The sequence below is a fragment of the Pectinophora gossypiella genome, chromosome 21, assembly GCF_024362695.1.
Source record: "Pectinophora gossypiella chromosome 21, ilPecGoss1.1, whole genome shotgun sequence".
Lineage (NCBI taxonomy): Eukaryota > Metazoa > Arthropoda > Insecta > Lepidoptera > Gelechiidae > Pectinophora > Pectinophora gossypiella.
The window spans coordinates 6578333-6593072 of record NC_065424.1 but is presented as its reverse complement, the minus strand read 5'-3'; the positions used below and the strand labels follow the sequence as shown (position 1 = coordinate 6593072).

At 36.0% G+C, this 14740-nt stretch overlaps 2 protein-coding genes across 2 annotated transcripts; both read left to right on the top strand.

Moving 5' to 3' along the window:
* The first annotated feature begins 3585 nt into the window (after window positions 1–3585).
* LOC126376832 (uncharacterized) lies at window positions 3586–9865 on the top strand. Its single transcript, XM_050024382.1, has 5 exons — window positions 3586–3970; window positions 4743–5120; window positions 8080–8142; window positions 8722–8862; window positions 9777–9865. The coding sequence occupies exons 1-5, from the start codon at window positions 3586–3588 to the stop codon at window positions 9863–9865; spliced, it is 1056 nt and encodes a 351-aa protein (XP_049880339.1).
* Window positions 9866–11347: 1482 nt separating this feature from the next.
* Window positions 11348–14143, top strand: LOC126376831 (uncharacterized). Its single transcript, XM_050024381.1, has 2 exons — window positions 11348–13565; window positions 13845–14143. Exons 1-2 carry the CDS (start codon window positions 11348–11350, stop codon window positions 14027–14029), a joined length of 2403 nt encoding a protein of 800 aa, XP_049880338.1. The 3' UTR covers window positions 14030–14143.
* The last annotated feature ends 597 nt before the right edge of the window (window positions 14144–14740 follow it).

The window sequence follows — 14740 nt, the reverse complement described above, 5'->3', positions numbered from 1 at the left end:
AACATCTGCACGCCACACAGTTACACAGGTGTGGAGATAAGGTTTACGATCCCTCGTCTTATTGCTTCAACTCGCATTGTTCACTTGATTCATTCAGTAAACGCAGATACGGATTTGGAAAGTCCTAAAACGTATATGAACCTTATGGTGACAAGCATGGAATAGAAGAAAGAGTTGGGAAGAGCCAAGTGAGCGCGAAACAAGCGTACTTCAGCTTTGCACTTCGTTCATCCGGAAACTTTATGGGGTCCGCAACAGTATATTCATATTGTGCATTACAACCTGCATGGTAAAAATAAAATATCGACTACCATGCAAGGAGATCCCTCCTTATCGCAGGAAAGCTAAAAACCTTAGTATGATCGGGTATTTATAAAAAAATACTTTTCTATACTATCTTACGAAAAGTACAGATAAAATTAGGGCCTATCCAACCTCTTTTCGTTTCATACAAGCACGCCGGTTCAGGGTAGATCATACTAAACCTTTTCTAAGGACATCTCCATTTTGAAGGAAGAAAGTTAAAGAGTTTCGTGGAAGGAAGTTAAAGAATTGACCATTGATAGACAAGAATGGAGAATGCTACACTGACAAGAGCGTGGCTCTTACATTGATGATTAGTATTCAATATTAAATATATAGATGGCGCTGGCATCGGCTTAATGACGATACATAAGTAGATCGAAAGGATTTCGCATGGACAGGAGGAAGACCCAGTGGTGTAATGGTTAACAAGCCAGGGTACAAGTTCCATCTTTTTCGATTCAAGTTCGATTTTTTTTTCAATTTAAAATTTCCCTTTGTTAATATTTCAAAATAATCTCCGACTCCGTCTCTGGTATGCCATCAACGCATTCATCGATTCGAAACCAATATATACACTTCCGAGTCGTTTTCAAGCCAGAACCGTCACCATGAACAAGCTGGCAATACTTCTGACGATCCTCGGCTTGACACACTACTGCTGGGCAGGTGAGAAAACAGCTTGAAATAATTAATTCGGCTTAATTACATAAGATAACTATTAAACGAAGTACTTACCCACACTTCACCGAGCTTTCTGTTAGAACAACGTGATAGGTGGTGAGCTGTATCGACATTTATAATGCTCGACGCCAACTGTGTTTGTGGAAATTGCGCTTAAGATAAATTGATAACTCATGGTGGAAGTTCGGTACCGGGATTCGAACAGGCGTTCCCCGATTGAGCAGCAAGCCGGTGTACCACAGAGGCATAGTGATTTTACGTCCTTCGAACTTACGTCAAACAACTTTTTTGTAGTCCGGTGTGCTTTTTTCCCTCATGTTCCGGACTATATTTTGAATCTGGTATTATCTCGTCTTGATAGGTTGATAGATTATTCATTCAGTCATTTTAATATTAACAGTTGTGAATCATCCGTCCCTTTCCTTTTCGGCGGATAAGAAAATGACGGCTGGGTCGTTCTTCTTTTTTATCGACAATAAAAAGACATTTTCTCAATTTATCGGATTTAACATCTTTAAAATTATAACGGCATTAAATATTTTAAAACATCATATAAAGATGTGTCTGTAGAGGACCATTTAGAGGTTCTCTTTATCTTGGTAACAAACTATTCTTTGTAGACACATTCCAAAAAATATTGTGACAGAGTGGTCCTTTTCATCGGAGACAGCATTTTAATTTACCACTCTGTCACAGAATTTTGTGAAAAACAATCAAGCTTCTTTAAGGACTAATTGAGGAACCGATTAGTATTTTGCTTGTATTTTGAGTATAATAAGATAACTATATTTTTGGACAATGGAAACATGAAACAAAATTCTAAAACATAACTTATCAGAAGCAGAACGAAGGACAGATCATTGTCGATAAAAAAGAAGAACGACCCGGCTATAATTTAAAATAAAATTAGATGGACTGGAATCGGCACCATTGTAAAACTAAATACTTTTTCAAGTATATTACCTACCATAATTAAAACACATAATAACGGGTTCTTACCACGTTTAAAATAGGGATATGAGACTCCCGATATTTCGACACTGTTACAAGTGCCATGATCACGGGATGACAGTGTCGAAATATCGGGAGTCTTATATCCCTATTTAAAACGCGGTAAGAACCCGTTATTATGTGTTTTAATTTTGATAATAACCGCGTAAACTTAAAACAATGTATATTACCTACCTACAATAGTGTATATTTTTTGCCTTTGTAAAGTTATAATTGATAAAAATAATCTACAAAAAGCGTCATAATAATAGTTTCTGATTTTATTTGTGTATTCATTTTCATCGCATGAAAATGTTTTATGTAATCGTAATTCAAATACTTATTTCGTCTTAGTTCGTTGGTTTTAATTGAATTCAAGTGGAAATCGCATCCTAATATTTAATTGCATCGCATAGTTTGAATCTAAGTTGTTTTATGTCATTACTAGCGACCCGCCCCGGCTTCGCTCGGGTGCAACGCTGAGGAAAAAATGAAATTATTTGCGACATCACATTAAAAACTTCAAAAATAACAGTATTTCTCCACTATTTAATGGATGTTATTATACATATAAACCTTCCTCTTGAATCATTCTATCTATTAAAAAAACCGCATCAAAATCCGTTGTGTAGTTTTAAAGATTTAAGCGTACATAGGGATATAGGGACAGAAAAAGCGACTTTGTTTTATACTATGTAGTGATATGATGTTATCAAAGTCACTATGGTCTTTTCACTGGCTTGCTTCTCAATCGGGGAGCTCCGGTTGGAACCCCGTCACCAGACTTGCACCTCTTCTCTTCTTCTATCGTGTGGATTGTGAGGTGGAGTACCAACCTCATCAACCCTGGTGTCAGGGTTACTATTGAGTCGCCAAAGGCCCCTGACATGGCTCATGTAACGACTACTTAAGTTGTCAATCATCCGCCTCTTTTCTTTTCGGCGGATAAGAAAATGACAGATATAACTTACAGTAAAATTAGGAAGTGTCGGCGAGAATCAGGGCCGTTAACTTATTTAAATAAAGAGACAGTCATAAATTAATAGGTCATAGATCACCGAATTGTGGGCTGTCCGATATAAAGACACATTAAACGACAACTACTTAATCAAACATAAACATATCGAGCAATAAAAGCCAAAAAATTAAGTTTGTTGTACGTGAGCCCCACTTAAATATTGATTTTATTTTGTTTTTAGTATTTTATGTTAAAGCGGCAATAGAAATACATCATCTATGAAAATTTCAACTATCTGACAATCATGGTTCAGGAGATACAGCTTGGTAACAGACGGACGGATGGACGGACAGCGGAGTCTTAGTAATAGGGTCCCGTTTTTAATAGTATTACGTATAGAACGGCAACTCTCCGCTCCCCACCAGCGTCTGAGCTTGGTTTACCTCCCCCCCCGTCCAAAACATAGTCGTAGTAGTTTAGTCTTCAATCGTATGGCGTCAGACGTCACTCACATACATGCGCGCGTAGGATTACGTCAATGAGTATGTGGGTGTCCGGGGTGTGACGGAATCCTAAAAAATGTATCTCAATAAAATAATTGGCGGTCCCCGTAACAGATAATATAAATTTTAGCTTTCTTTTGGAACCACATGCCCCCTGAGTCGGATGAGCTGGATTCACTCGGTTTGAAGTGCATTCCTGGTCGTACAGTTTTACGAATGCCGTCCAACAGTAAAACTGTAACTGTTGATGGTAATGATGATGATAATGATCCTGACGACTACAATCGGCTCAGGAAGCAAAAGCAAAGGCCTGGCGATGCTGATTTAATAAGAGAACTGGCTAATAACATACTAACATCAGAGAAATGTAAAATTTGCATCTGTTCTGCGGAAGGCAAAGACGAATATTGTAGCGAACGTGCCGCCAATACCGTGAATGAGTGCATCAGATTGGCTACCATCAACGCAGAATTTGAAAATGGTGGTTTACCGTTTGATCATACCAGAGACTTATCTCAGAGGATAAGGAGAGGTCAGTCCTTGTAATGGCAGTGCAGTTGAAATGACACACACTTCATTTTACTGAAGTAGAGATGCAGAATTTCAAACTAAGTACTTTTCTATAAATGGATCTAAATAAGTCTCAAAAACTCACAAAATAAGAACTATGCTAGTTCATTTACAATAAAAAATACGTACGGCTACCAACAACAAATCGAAACCGAGAAATCTAATCAAAACAATCGAAAACACTTGTTATAAGAAAAAAAATGATTTAATTTATGAATTTCCCTAAGCACGATTGTGTGTTACTATAAAAACAAAAATAATTAAGGTAAAGATATTTTCGGTTAGATTTAAAGAATTAGCAGTGTTTTTCATTTGTTTTATTACTTTTTAGCGTTCAACGGTGAAATCTATTCAATATTTCACACTTTCAGTTTAGAATTACGTAAACTTCCTTTCGTGCAGCGTAGCGCCTGAACCATAAACTTCGTACCTATAACAAATAGACAACCAATCTCTGTTAAAAAAGTGCCCTCGGAGCATCTTGTCACAAGCGACGGCGTGTAACGACACTGTACAACCGATAATGCACTTTATTTGAACAGCCATAACATCTTAATTTGAGGGAATTAACTTATACTATCTACATAACTTAATGTATACGTATTTACAGCATCATTAGGACGCTTTTATAGAAAATCTCCTTACCGAATGCGAGTCTATTTGTTTATGGGATGTCAGCGGCTTGAACCTACTTAATTCTCCTTTCGTCACAACCATTTTGGTTTTCGCCGCAGATTTGATTTGGCACAAAGACGAGATACCATACGTGCACAACGCCAAATGCCGCAGAGGCATGTCGTACTACTCGAACGACCCTTCCGCTAACGACACCGACCTCGACGTCCAAGATGCTACGGGGAGTTTGCTCACATACAGCGATAAGACAATCTGCTTCTTCTGCGTCTGTTCCACCTCGGGCAGTGGCGTCGGCTGCATCAGTCGCAGCCCCTACTTCTGCGATTACTACAGATTCCTTAACCGAGATTCTTCCAGCACTATGAGAGATGTCTACACTTCCATGTTCCAACAAGACCGGCCGTCTTATTTCCGAACGCTCGCGTACAGGGTTAGAAGGACGATGGATGACGGGATGTATGCGCTGATTTTAAACGGTACGGAATCCAGGGTCTTCGTTTTGGTCCGCTTTCTTCCGCTTTTTTTCTTCGTTCTCTCGGATCAGTAGGGACGACGTTCTGTTTTTGATAAGGTTATTTCTAAATGCTATCTGAAGTGTGAATTGTTGTTTTATCGAAATGCAAATGTGTGCCGAGTACATAGCGTATCGCCTTTTGCAAGCAATTTATAATTTAGACATATTTTATATATTCCATGGCCTAAATGATAAAAGTACGAATGAAGACGTGCTTGAGTAATTGGCCTAATCATCCAAAATGACCATCATCGATTTGCCTAATATTTCCAAGTAGTAAAGAGAACATTGCTTGCAGGAGGCGATACGTTGTGCTGTGATCATCCTGACGGACACCGGAGGACAATTCACGCCGTTGTCAGGAACCGGGTATGGCAGAACATGAGAAGAAAGGTCCCGCGGGAAAATCTCCTATCTGGAGCTCCCGGGGGTGACTACGTGGACTTCATAGTCAACAATGACAAAAAGAAGTGAATAAATGAAGAAACGAATTGCTGCTAACAAACAACTGGAACTAACTATGACTAATGGAAACAAAACGATTAAAAACACGGATTAAAAAGAAATAATATAGACCCTGAAGTAGAAATTTACAGTCAGGGAATGGAAAGGTTCGTCAATTTTCGCTTGCACTGCAAGAATCGCTTATACTAATATACCAGTACAAAAAACAGAGCTGCCAACATTTTAATAAATATCATATTTGTCTACCATAAAGTAAGGTTTTGCTTTGTCAATAAAAATTTTGACATTTAGCATAATTTTTTAAATATATTTAATTGGTACGTCAAACCAGTATGTAGGTTTTAGTTCAACAGCCTCCTCAAATTCTATTTAAATAAACAGAAAACAACGTTGCTGCAAGCAAATCTAAACTTTCTAATCGAACAGTTAGCATAATTTTACCATTTAGTAAATATTCAAAATGTATATGCATTGCATCCTTCGAACCAATCAATTTGAAAACTGACGAATCTTTTCGGGCGGTGCCTGTACTCATGTAGATACACACACACAGAGAGAGAGAGAGAGAGAGAGAGAAAATAGATAAATGAATGGCTCCCTAATAGGGACAGAAGATACAGAAGTGAAACGCCTAACACAAACTATACAAGTAGCTAATAGAGATATACACTTGTAAGCGATAGAGAATCATGAATTTCTCTGCATGAAGACGGTAACTAAGAAATGGTCTTAAAGACTGTATCAATTTTGAATATGAATATATGTAATATTTTAATATTGCCGTGATATTAAAAGCGTATAACCAATAATTAAAAAGAAACTTCAAGAGCCAAGGTAGCATATTCAATCGTTTTAGTGTATACAGTGTTTTGAATTTTAAGTGATGTGTTTTTACTTTTACATATTTTTACGTTTTATATCAAAGTGAATCGTAATTAAATACTTTTTTATGTAAAGATCTCGTGTGATTTCCTAACTTTATTTTTAAAAATGATTCTGAGAGCACTTTTTCGAGCGAGTTTTTATAGCACCCAATTTTAATATGATTTTATTACTTTTTGAACACAAGCACCAATGTTATATTTACGTAGATTTCAACTGCACTGCCAATTATACACATTTTTCTTTAATTCTTGCACCCTGTTCTTCGGAGAGCTTTGGAAATTGGTTTAAATTTATGTAAACCAAAAAAATTCAGTTCTATGCTTACTGAATTAGAACTATTTTAGCTGCTGTAAATGGCTGAGGTTTTTAAGTATGCCTAGATACAATTGCAAAGTATAAGTAAGTACTTGTCTGTTTTTTAGATTAAGTAAGTAAATATTAGCAGGAAGGCAGACGTGTTCTACTTAAATTACTAAATAGTTTGTAAGTGGGACGTAATTTTAAAACATTTTGATGCATTTTTGGTCAGTATCGATAAGGAACAGTTAAAAAAATAAGTCATATTCTCGAAGACATCTAACACGTTCCAGCGCAGTAAATTTTTTGACTTATCGTTGTTTTGTCGCATATGGCATATTTTATGGCATTAATACGGCATATTCCGATTTTAATTAATATAAGTATAATTTTGTTCTAACGTAGCCTGTACTAGTAACGGCTATTGAGGTAGGTATGATAGCCGTGTACTGCTACAACCATAAACGGTACTTCAATTCAACCTTAAGGTCATGGCAGTGGTGTCATTTTGTTTTGAACTAGGTACAGGTAAGGCCATATGTGAATAACTACTACGGGAATGGGTTGGAAGGTTAGACAGGCAGTCGCTTCCAAAACAAGATCTGTCAAATCTTCAGGTTAATAAGCGGACCCTGTGAAAATTGGATAACGCTAGGGAAATGATGAAGTATTGAAGTAGTTCATGCCACATGCGGCAAATTTTCTATTTTTACAAAATTTTAGGCATTTTTTTACATACATTGAGTACCGCGCCGGAACTGTTCAATGCGATAATGGTCTTCAACTATCTTACTGAGATTAGATTAGTCCGTATACCAATAAGTACTTATTTTGAATACTTAATTTTCAATACTTTTAATAAAACAAATTGATACTTTAGAAACAGACAAAACCCTTATCGGCGAAATAACTAGAGTATAGAGTAAAAGATAATAAAGTGACCAAGATTGAGAAAATAATGTTAAGTTGAGCAGATGAAGCATAATAGGATTAAGAAAGCGGTTAATAAGGTTGGTGGTAGAGCTGGCAGAGGAAGACCTAGAAGGACGTACATTGACCAAATTGGAGATGTCCTTAGAAAAGGTTTAATACAACTTACTCTGAACCGTCTACGATCGATGAATGTGGAGGAAGAAAAGTGTGTCAGGATCGGAGCAAATGGAATTTCATAGTCCAGTATACCCATGGATAATAGATCTATACAGACTTTTTGTACATGCTGATCGTGTATTTGTATTATTTAATTGTTGTTTTAAACGATATCAACTTTGCAGTTGGGCCCTCCGTTGATGGCCCTTGCGTGCCCTATGTGTCGGAATACACAGATTGCAATGATGGTAAGTAAATTTTGAATACTTAATTTTGAATTTATATACAGTGTGGTGCCTTTCTCGAGAATGTTCCTGTTGTAAAAACTCTTTAATAGTTAGGTCACTGGCTGCTTTTTTTCCAAATTATTCGTCCTTGTAATCTAAGGGGTTAAAAAGGTCACATCGAAGCGATTCGCCTAAGAAAGCAATATTGCTATTTGACATTTGCTGGCATTGCGCACTTACTTTAATATGCGCAAAAAAAAAATGTCAAACTGCAATATTGCTTTTTAGATGAATTCCTTCAAAAGGGTAATTTAAAGGCTAGGTGCTAAAGCTTTTTTTAGATGTCTTTTGCGCTTTTTACTTCCCGAGAACACCACATTACTGATCGTATATTAAGTCTCTATTAGTATTGAAAAATAATTTACTAAAAACTGCCTATTTCTCCCATTAGCTGTCGCTGCTGTTGAGTGTTCTTAAATTTTGTCAGTTCCACATACTATTTGAGTAAACAAATATAATGATTTGGTTATATTTTTACACTATAACCCTTTGAGCAGCTTTTTAGATGAATTGCTTCTATTTGGCGATTTTAACCCTCAGGAAACCAATGTACCGGCTGCACTCGTTGTTCCTGCTCCTCCGATGGAACCTGGATGTGCAGCAAGGTCCATGAATGTCCACGAGAGCAGGCCCCTATTGACGAAAAGGTCTTGAACAGCGCATTCAACACTATCCTTTACGGTGAGATTTTAAAGGTTATTATTTTTAATCTTTTTATATTATTTAGCTTAGAATAAAGACATGGAAAATATTATGCCGACAACTTTTTTTTGTTGACGTGATTTGGCGTAGATTTACCGCAAATACTACTACCGTAGATTGAACATCAGAGCTCAAAAAGTAAGACGCAAGGTTACTGTTAAGCGACGTTGACAGTACTTTACATCAGTGCGCGATTAGGCGCCGAACTGGCAACAAGGGGAAGTGCGTGGTAAAAACTTGCAAAAATAGAAGCTCAAAGCGAAATAAGAAGGATGGAACATCATATTTATCACAGTATAACCATTTTGATTTTCGTAGTAAAACCTACCAAAATTATTATTTTGGTTTAAAATACATTAAAACAAGTGTTCCCGGTCAATCCGATTCGCGGTATAACCCGACCGCATTACGAAGCACCGCCCGCTAATATACGTAATAAGACGATGCGTACTTTCTTAATTCGACACGATTTTATTGAATGTATATGCTGTGTATACCGCTGTGTACGAATGTATAGCTAACAAGCGCCAAGTTTACTCCGCATTTTTGTGTCAAGCGCTGTATCTACGGTAGTGGTAAACCAATGCGCAAATAGCATTAACCACACTTGGCCGGACTTAAGGGGAGCGCTGAGGGCTATATAAAATACATACTTATAGTCCTTAATAGTATGCAGGCTGATTGTACGAAGAGTAACGCTGACAAGAAATACAGGATCGGATTCTTCGGATCCCGTTCAAGCATTGTTCAATCTTCGCTCCTGTTGAATGATTCTAAGTACTTATGTATACGTCTTATAGAAAATAATAATCTTCTTCTTTTATCGGGTTGTGAGGTAGTTTACCAACAGAATAATAATAAAAAATATTAAGTATGTAAAATCGTATTTTCAGAATACTCAACAAAGAAAACTGTTGAGAAGTCGGATGAACCAGCTGCAAAGTCCAAAAATGATGATCTTGTTTTAGGTGAGCATGATTAATGCTATTTCTCGTCATAGCCAGTTGGTAGAACGCTTGCCTCTCACTTTGAAGTCACAGGTTCGAATCCAGCACAGGCCTAAACCAATGATTGTCGAATGTGTTTCCAAATTCATGTCCGGATCATAAATGATTATCACGTGCTCGGCGGTGAAGGAAAACATTTTGAGGAAACCAACATTCTCGAGAAATGCATTTTCGGAGGTATGTGACTTAACCTGTATTGGGATGATTTTCCCTTCGGGTTGGAAGTTTAGACAGACAGTTGTTTCTGTAAAAAACTGGACCTGTGAAATCTTCAGGTTAGGTAAGCGGAGTGAAAACCGGGATATATACAGTTGGTTCGACCACACGGCAATACGGCAATAAGGCTACCTATCACGTTGGTCTTGTAGAAAGCTCAGCGAGGCGTGGGTAGTTAGTTCATCTTGCGATGGATGTACCTCCGACTACCTTAATTAGGATATAATTGAGAGCTCATGTTCTCTTTGAAAGTCACCATTGACCACTTCAGTCTCGGCTTTTATTTGTAAATGTTCTTTTCATCTGTAAGCGTCTATTTTACTTTATCAACACGTAACTGTTCCTTCTTTTCGCTTGTTTAATGTAATTTTAATAAAAATAAAATATATATTTTCAGGTTATCTAGTGGCAGCACGTTAATAAACGCACTTATTTGCACGTTATTTTTGTAAACTGCACCTTGCACCAATCACATAGTACTTATAATACGCTAAACCTTCGACCAATACACATTGACTAAAGTCCAAGCTTGATCAAGGTAAGAAAAGTTCTAATAAATTGCCATAAAAACATACATTTGAAATTGGAAACTTATTTGTAGATAATACTGGCAACATTGAACAAAAAATCTTGGAACTCATGAGACGCAAGCGAGCGATAACTAAGACGAAAGTTAAAAGTGACAATCACACGAAAACTAATCGCGAGGAATTTAATGGCACTATCAAGTTTTACCATACTGTTGATGAGATCAATGAAGGTAAGCAACTAATTACCTATATGTACCCTATTTACATACACCAAACACATGCACGGTTATACATAATTATGTTACATTTAGTGACCTATAAAGACGTTGGGAACTTTAGAAATATAACTTTAATTCTATTTTTTCAGATACTCTGAAAAATGGAAGTATTACCGGCACATTACCAGCTGCTAAAGTCGACTTGACCAATTTGCTTTCTAGACGGACAGATTCTTTACATAGAGATAACTTTAATTCTTCAGATAATCCCCTTCATATAGAATACAGTCAGACACAAACAAGTTATCATCAAAATATTGACAATAAACTTGATGGGAACCATAGTGAGTACGGCGTAGATTTAATAGGACAAGAAAAGTTAGGTATTATAACGAACTATACACAACAAGAAAAAGACAGCGAGTTATCTAAAATCATAGTCAATGAGCTTAATATAGGAACTGAAATTATTGGCGATGAACACGCTCCAATTATGTCCAATATTACATTCACTCCTGAAAATGACACCTTGACTGCAATGGCATTCATTGCGGGGAACTTGCTCAATAAACTCTGGAGCATGGAGAAAGAGTCTGGAGATGAATCCATGGAAATTGAGTCATTGAAGAACGAAAAACTTCAAGATTTGCTTGAACTATTTAAGGAACCCCTTACAATGAGACAAGAAGCATTTCTTAAAACTGCCTTAGAAACACTCTCCCGGGCTATAGACAAAAATAAGGATGCTAAAAATGTGTCACTATGTGAGAGTATCATAGACGCTAAGAAGTTTATGGAAGATAGCGATAATATGAATTGGGAGAAAAGTTACGTACCAACACTAAAGCCAACAGTAGAGAAAACTACAGAAAGAGTCGAAAAGGAAAAAGTTGTTCGTAAAAACAACGACCAAGGTGATAAACAGAAGAACGCAACAGTAAAAGCTATTTCTAAAATTAATAGTGTGCTTACATTAATAAAAAAATATGAGGCTGTAAATAAACACTTGAACGATTTAAAAAGGACTAATAAAGATGTGAATGATCCGAAGATTAAAAGTGGAGATCTTAGTTCTAAAGAAATTCAGGCAGATGTTGAATTAAACATGTTTGGTAAAATTTTAGAAAAAGTAACAAAACTATTATTACCTTACAAGGGAAGTAAGAGAATAAGTAATAAACTTAAAAAAATGAATCTCTTTTCAACAAAAGGAGATAAGGCTAAGCAAAAGTTTAAAGATTTGTTCAATATCGATCTAGGTAACACAACTTTAACAGCCAGAGATAAATTGATTTTAGATTACTTATTAAAAATGAACACACCTAGAGCTGTAATGGAAGATACTGGTTCCGATGAAGTACCTCCTAAATATATAGAAGGAGACATTTTGCTAAATTTATCAGAATTTTTCAAAATAAAGTCATTTGTAGATTTAATAAAGATGTTAGATTTAGAAAAAGGTGATAACAAAGCATTACGAACTGTACTCATCGAGTCCACAACTGAACTTATAGCTTCGACAACGCAAACTGTGGCAGAAGTACAAAATTCTGATGTAGAAAGGTTGACAGATGAACAATCTGATCTTGAGAAATATGAACCTAGCACTACGAAAGCACCTCAAAATTTCACAAGCACTAAAGATAAACTTAAAACTCACCTCAGAACTATTTTGGATGACTTGATTGAGCTACAGAAAGAGGCAGGTGTACATAAAGGAGGTGAACTACGCATAGCTGATGCTTTACCATGCATATATAACATGTTGAATGGTGATATTGAAATGAATAATTCCAAAGTTCAAGAAAAACCTGTTGACCCGTATAAGACGATATCAAATACATTTGCTGAATTAAAGGCAGAGCTAAAAGCCACTTCATTACAGTCTCGAAGGGTGGATATAGGAGATTTTAAAGATTTTCTTAAAAATATACCAAAGTCTGCTTACGTATGGGAGCGAGTGGTTAAAAATGTAGACGATCACAACAAAAAGACTGCAAGAAGGAATACAGAAATAAGGACTCCGGTAGCAATTGAACAGTTAAAGAAAAAGATAGATGCTATTACGATGAACTCGGGTTCCAATGCATATAAAACATTTTCAAAGATCTCAGAAGTTCCAGCAGCAGAATATTTAATGTTGTTACGAAGTTTATACGCTAACATTCACAGACATTATGATGTGCTTAAAGATATAAAAACCTCGTTAGAAACGATAGAAAAATTACCAGCTGACAAAAGGGCAGAAATCATGGACTTTATAACTAATACCGGTATTAGTGTGAATTTAGACAAGAAAGTGCTAGAAAGTTTTGAAAACATGAAAAAAGTCAAGAAAGCAAAGCCTATTATTTATTCTGAGAAAGTATCAGCAAAAATAATAGCTAAGCCGAAAGAATTACCAGAAATAAATATTAAACAGAAAGTGCAAGGTAATAATGGCTATGACAAAAACATGAAACTGACAAGAGACGAAGTTTTAAATCAGTTGATCAAAAACAGAGTTACGCTTTATATTAAAATGAGACAGAACAAAGATGGGGATTATAAAAATGATCGAAATTACAAAATAGCACAAAATATAATGATGAACTTGGATGTTGGAGACTATCGACTTGCCAGACAGTTATATAAGATTTTTGTGACAAACAAAATCGACAACTCAATAAACACAGTTAAAGATAAAAGTGGAAAAATAGAGAAAATTCCAGGTGAGGTCCTTTTGCTTTAAGATCATCATCATTCTCCATTCTTGTCTATCAAAGGTCAATTCCTTGACTTCCTTATTAGACACGACGTTCGCCTTTTCTTTAATTTGTTCCATGTAAGCTCTCCTTGCTTGCTTGCTTTAAGACAATATTTATTATTTTACAATGCGGATTTAGAAACGAGAAATGCAACCGCATGATGATAGTTGACAGGTTATTAGCGCTATTACTCAAATAGTTTATATTATTTTGTCGTGTCAATAATTTCCTTTACATTTGCAGCACCAGCTACAGTGGTACCAGAACAGATCAAAGAAGTCTCCCAATTAAGACGGCAGTCCATTCTTGATAAACAACCCTTGATTCAATTTGATGATTCCGGATCTTTCACCAACCATATCCTGACAGCGAGGAGAGATCAGATGGTCCGAAATCTTCTCAATTCCAAGAATTTTAGACTCATATAGATATTACTGGAATCACTTTTTTACAGTAGGCATTGCGAAAGAGTAAAATAGGTCATCGGAATTATGTGAACAATGCTTTTTGTAGGAGACAGCAGATATCTTCTGAGCCTCTAGACGATCTATCTGACATTTTATCCAAAGATAAAGCATGAGTGTCACTTATATTTAATTTTGTAAGATTTTGTACCTTTTTATACTTTGCAAATAATATAAACTTGTTCATTTTTATTTAAATAAAGTCTTATATTTATTTTTAACAGACTTCAAAAAAGGTTTTTTTTTTAATTTCGAATTGTTAATTCGACCCGTATGTAATATTGTTGTGATTTGTTGTAGACAAAACAGACTGTTTGTCTTTGGAAAACAAGGGGAATGGTTCTCTAAAAAACACTTAAATAAGACAGCCTCATTAAAGCAATTCACCTAAAAAGAAATATTGCTATTTGACGTTTGTTTCCACTGCGCACTTACTTTTATAAGCGCGAACATCAAATTGCAATGTAGCTTTTTTAGATGACTTGCTTTGATGTGGACTTTTACCGCTAGATTTTATCGAGAACATGTCAATGTCTATCAAGCCGACAACACTAAAGAAAAAAAATGACACAATAACAAAACAATTACATTATATTATATAAATGAAACGAAAAACATGTAGGTCGAAATTATCATATGGCTGTAGATGATATTCGTAATAAATCGACCTCACTC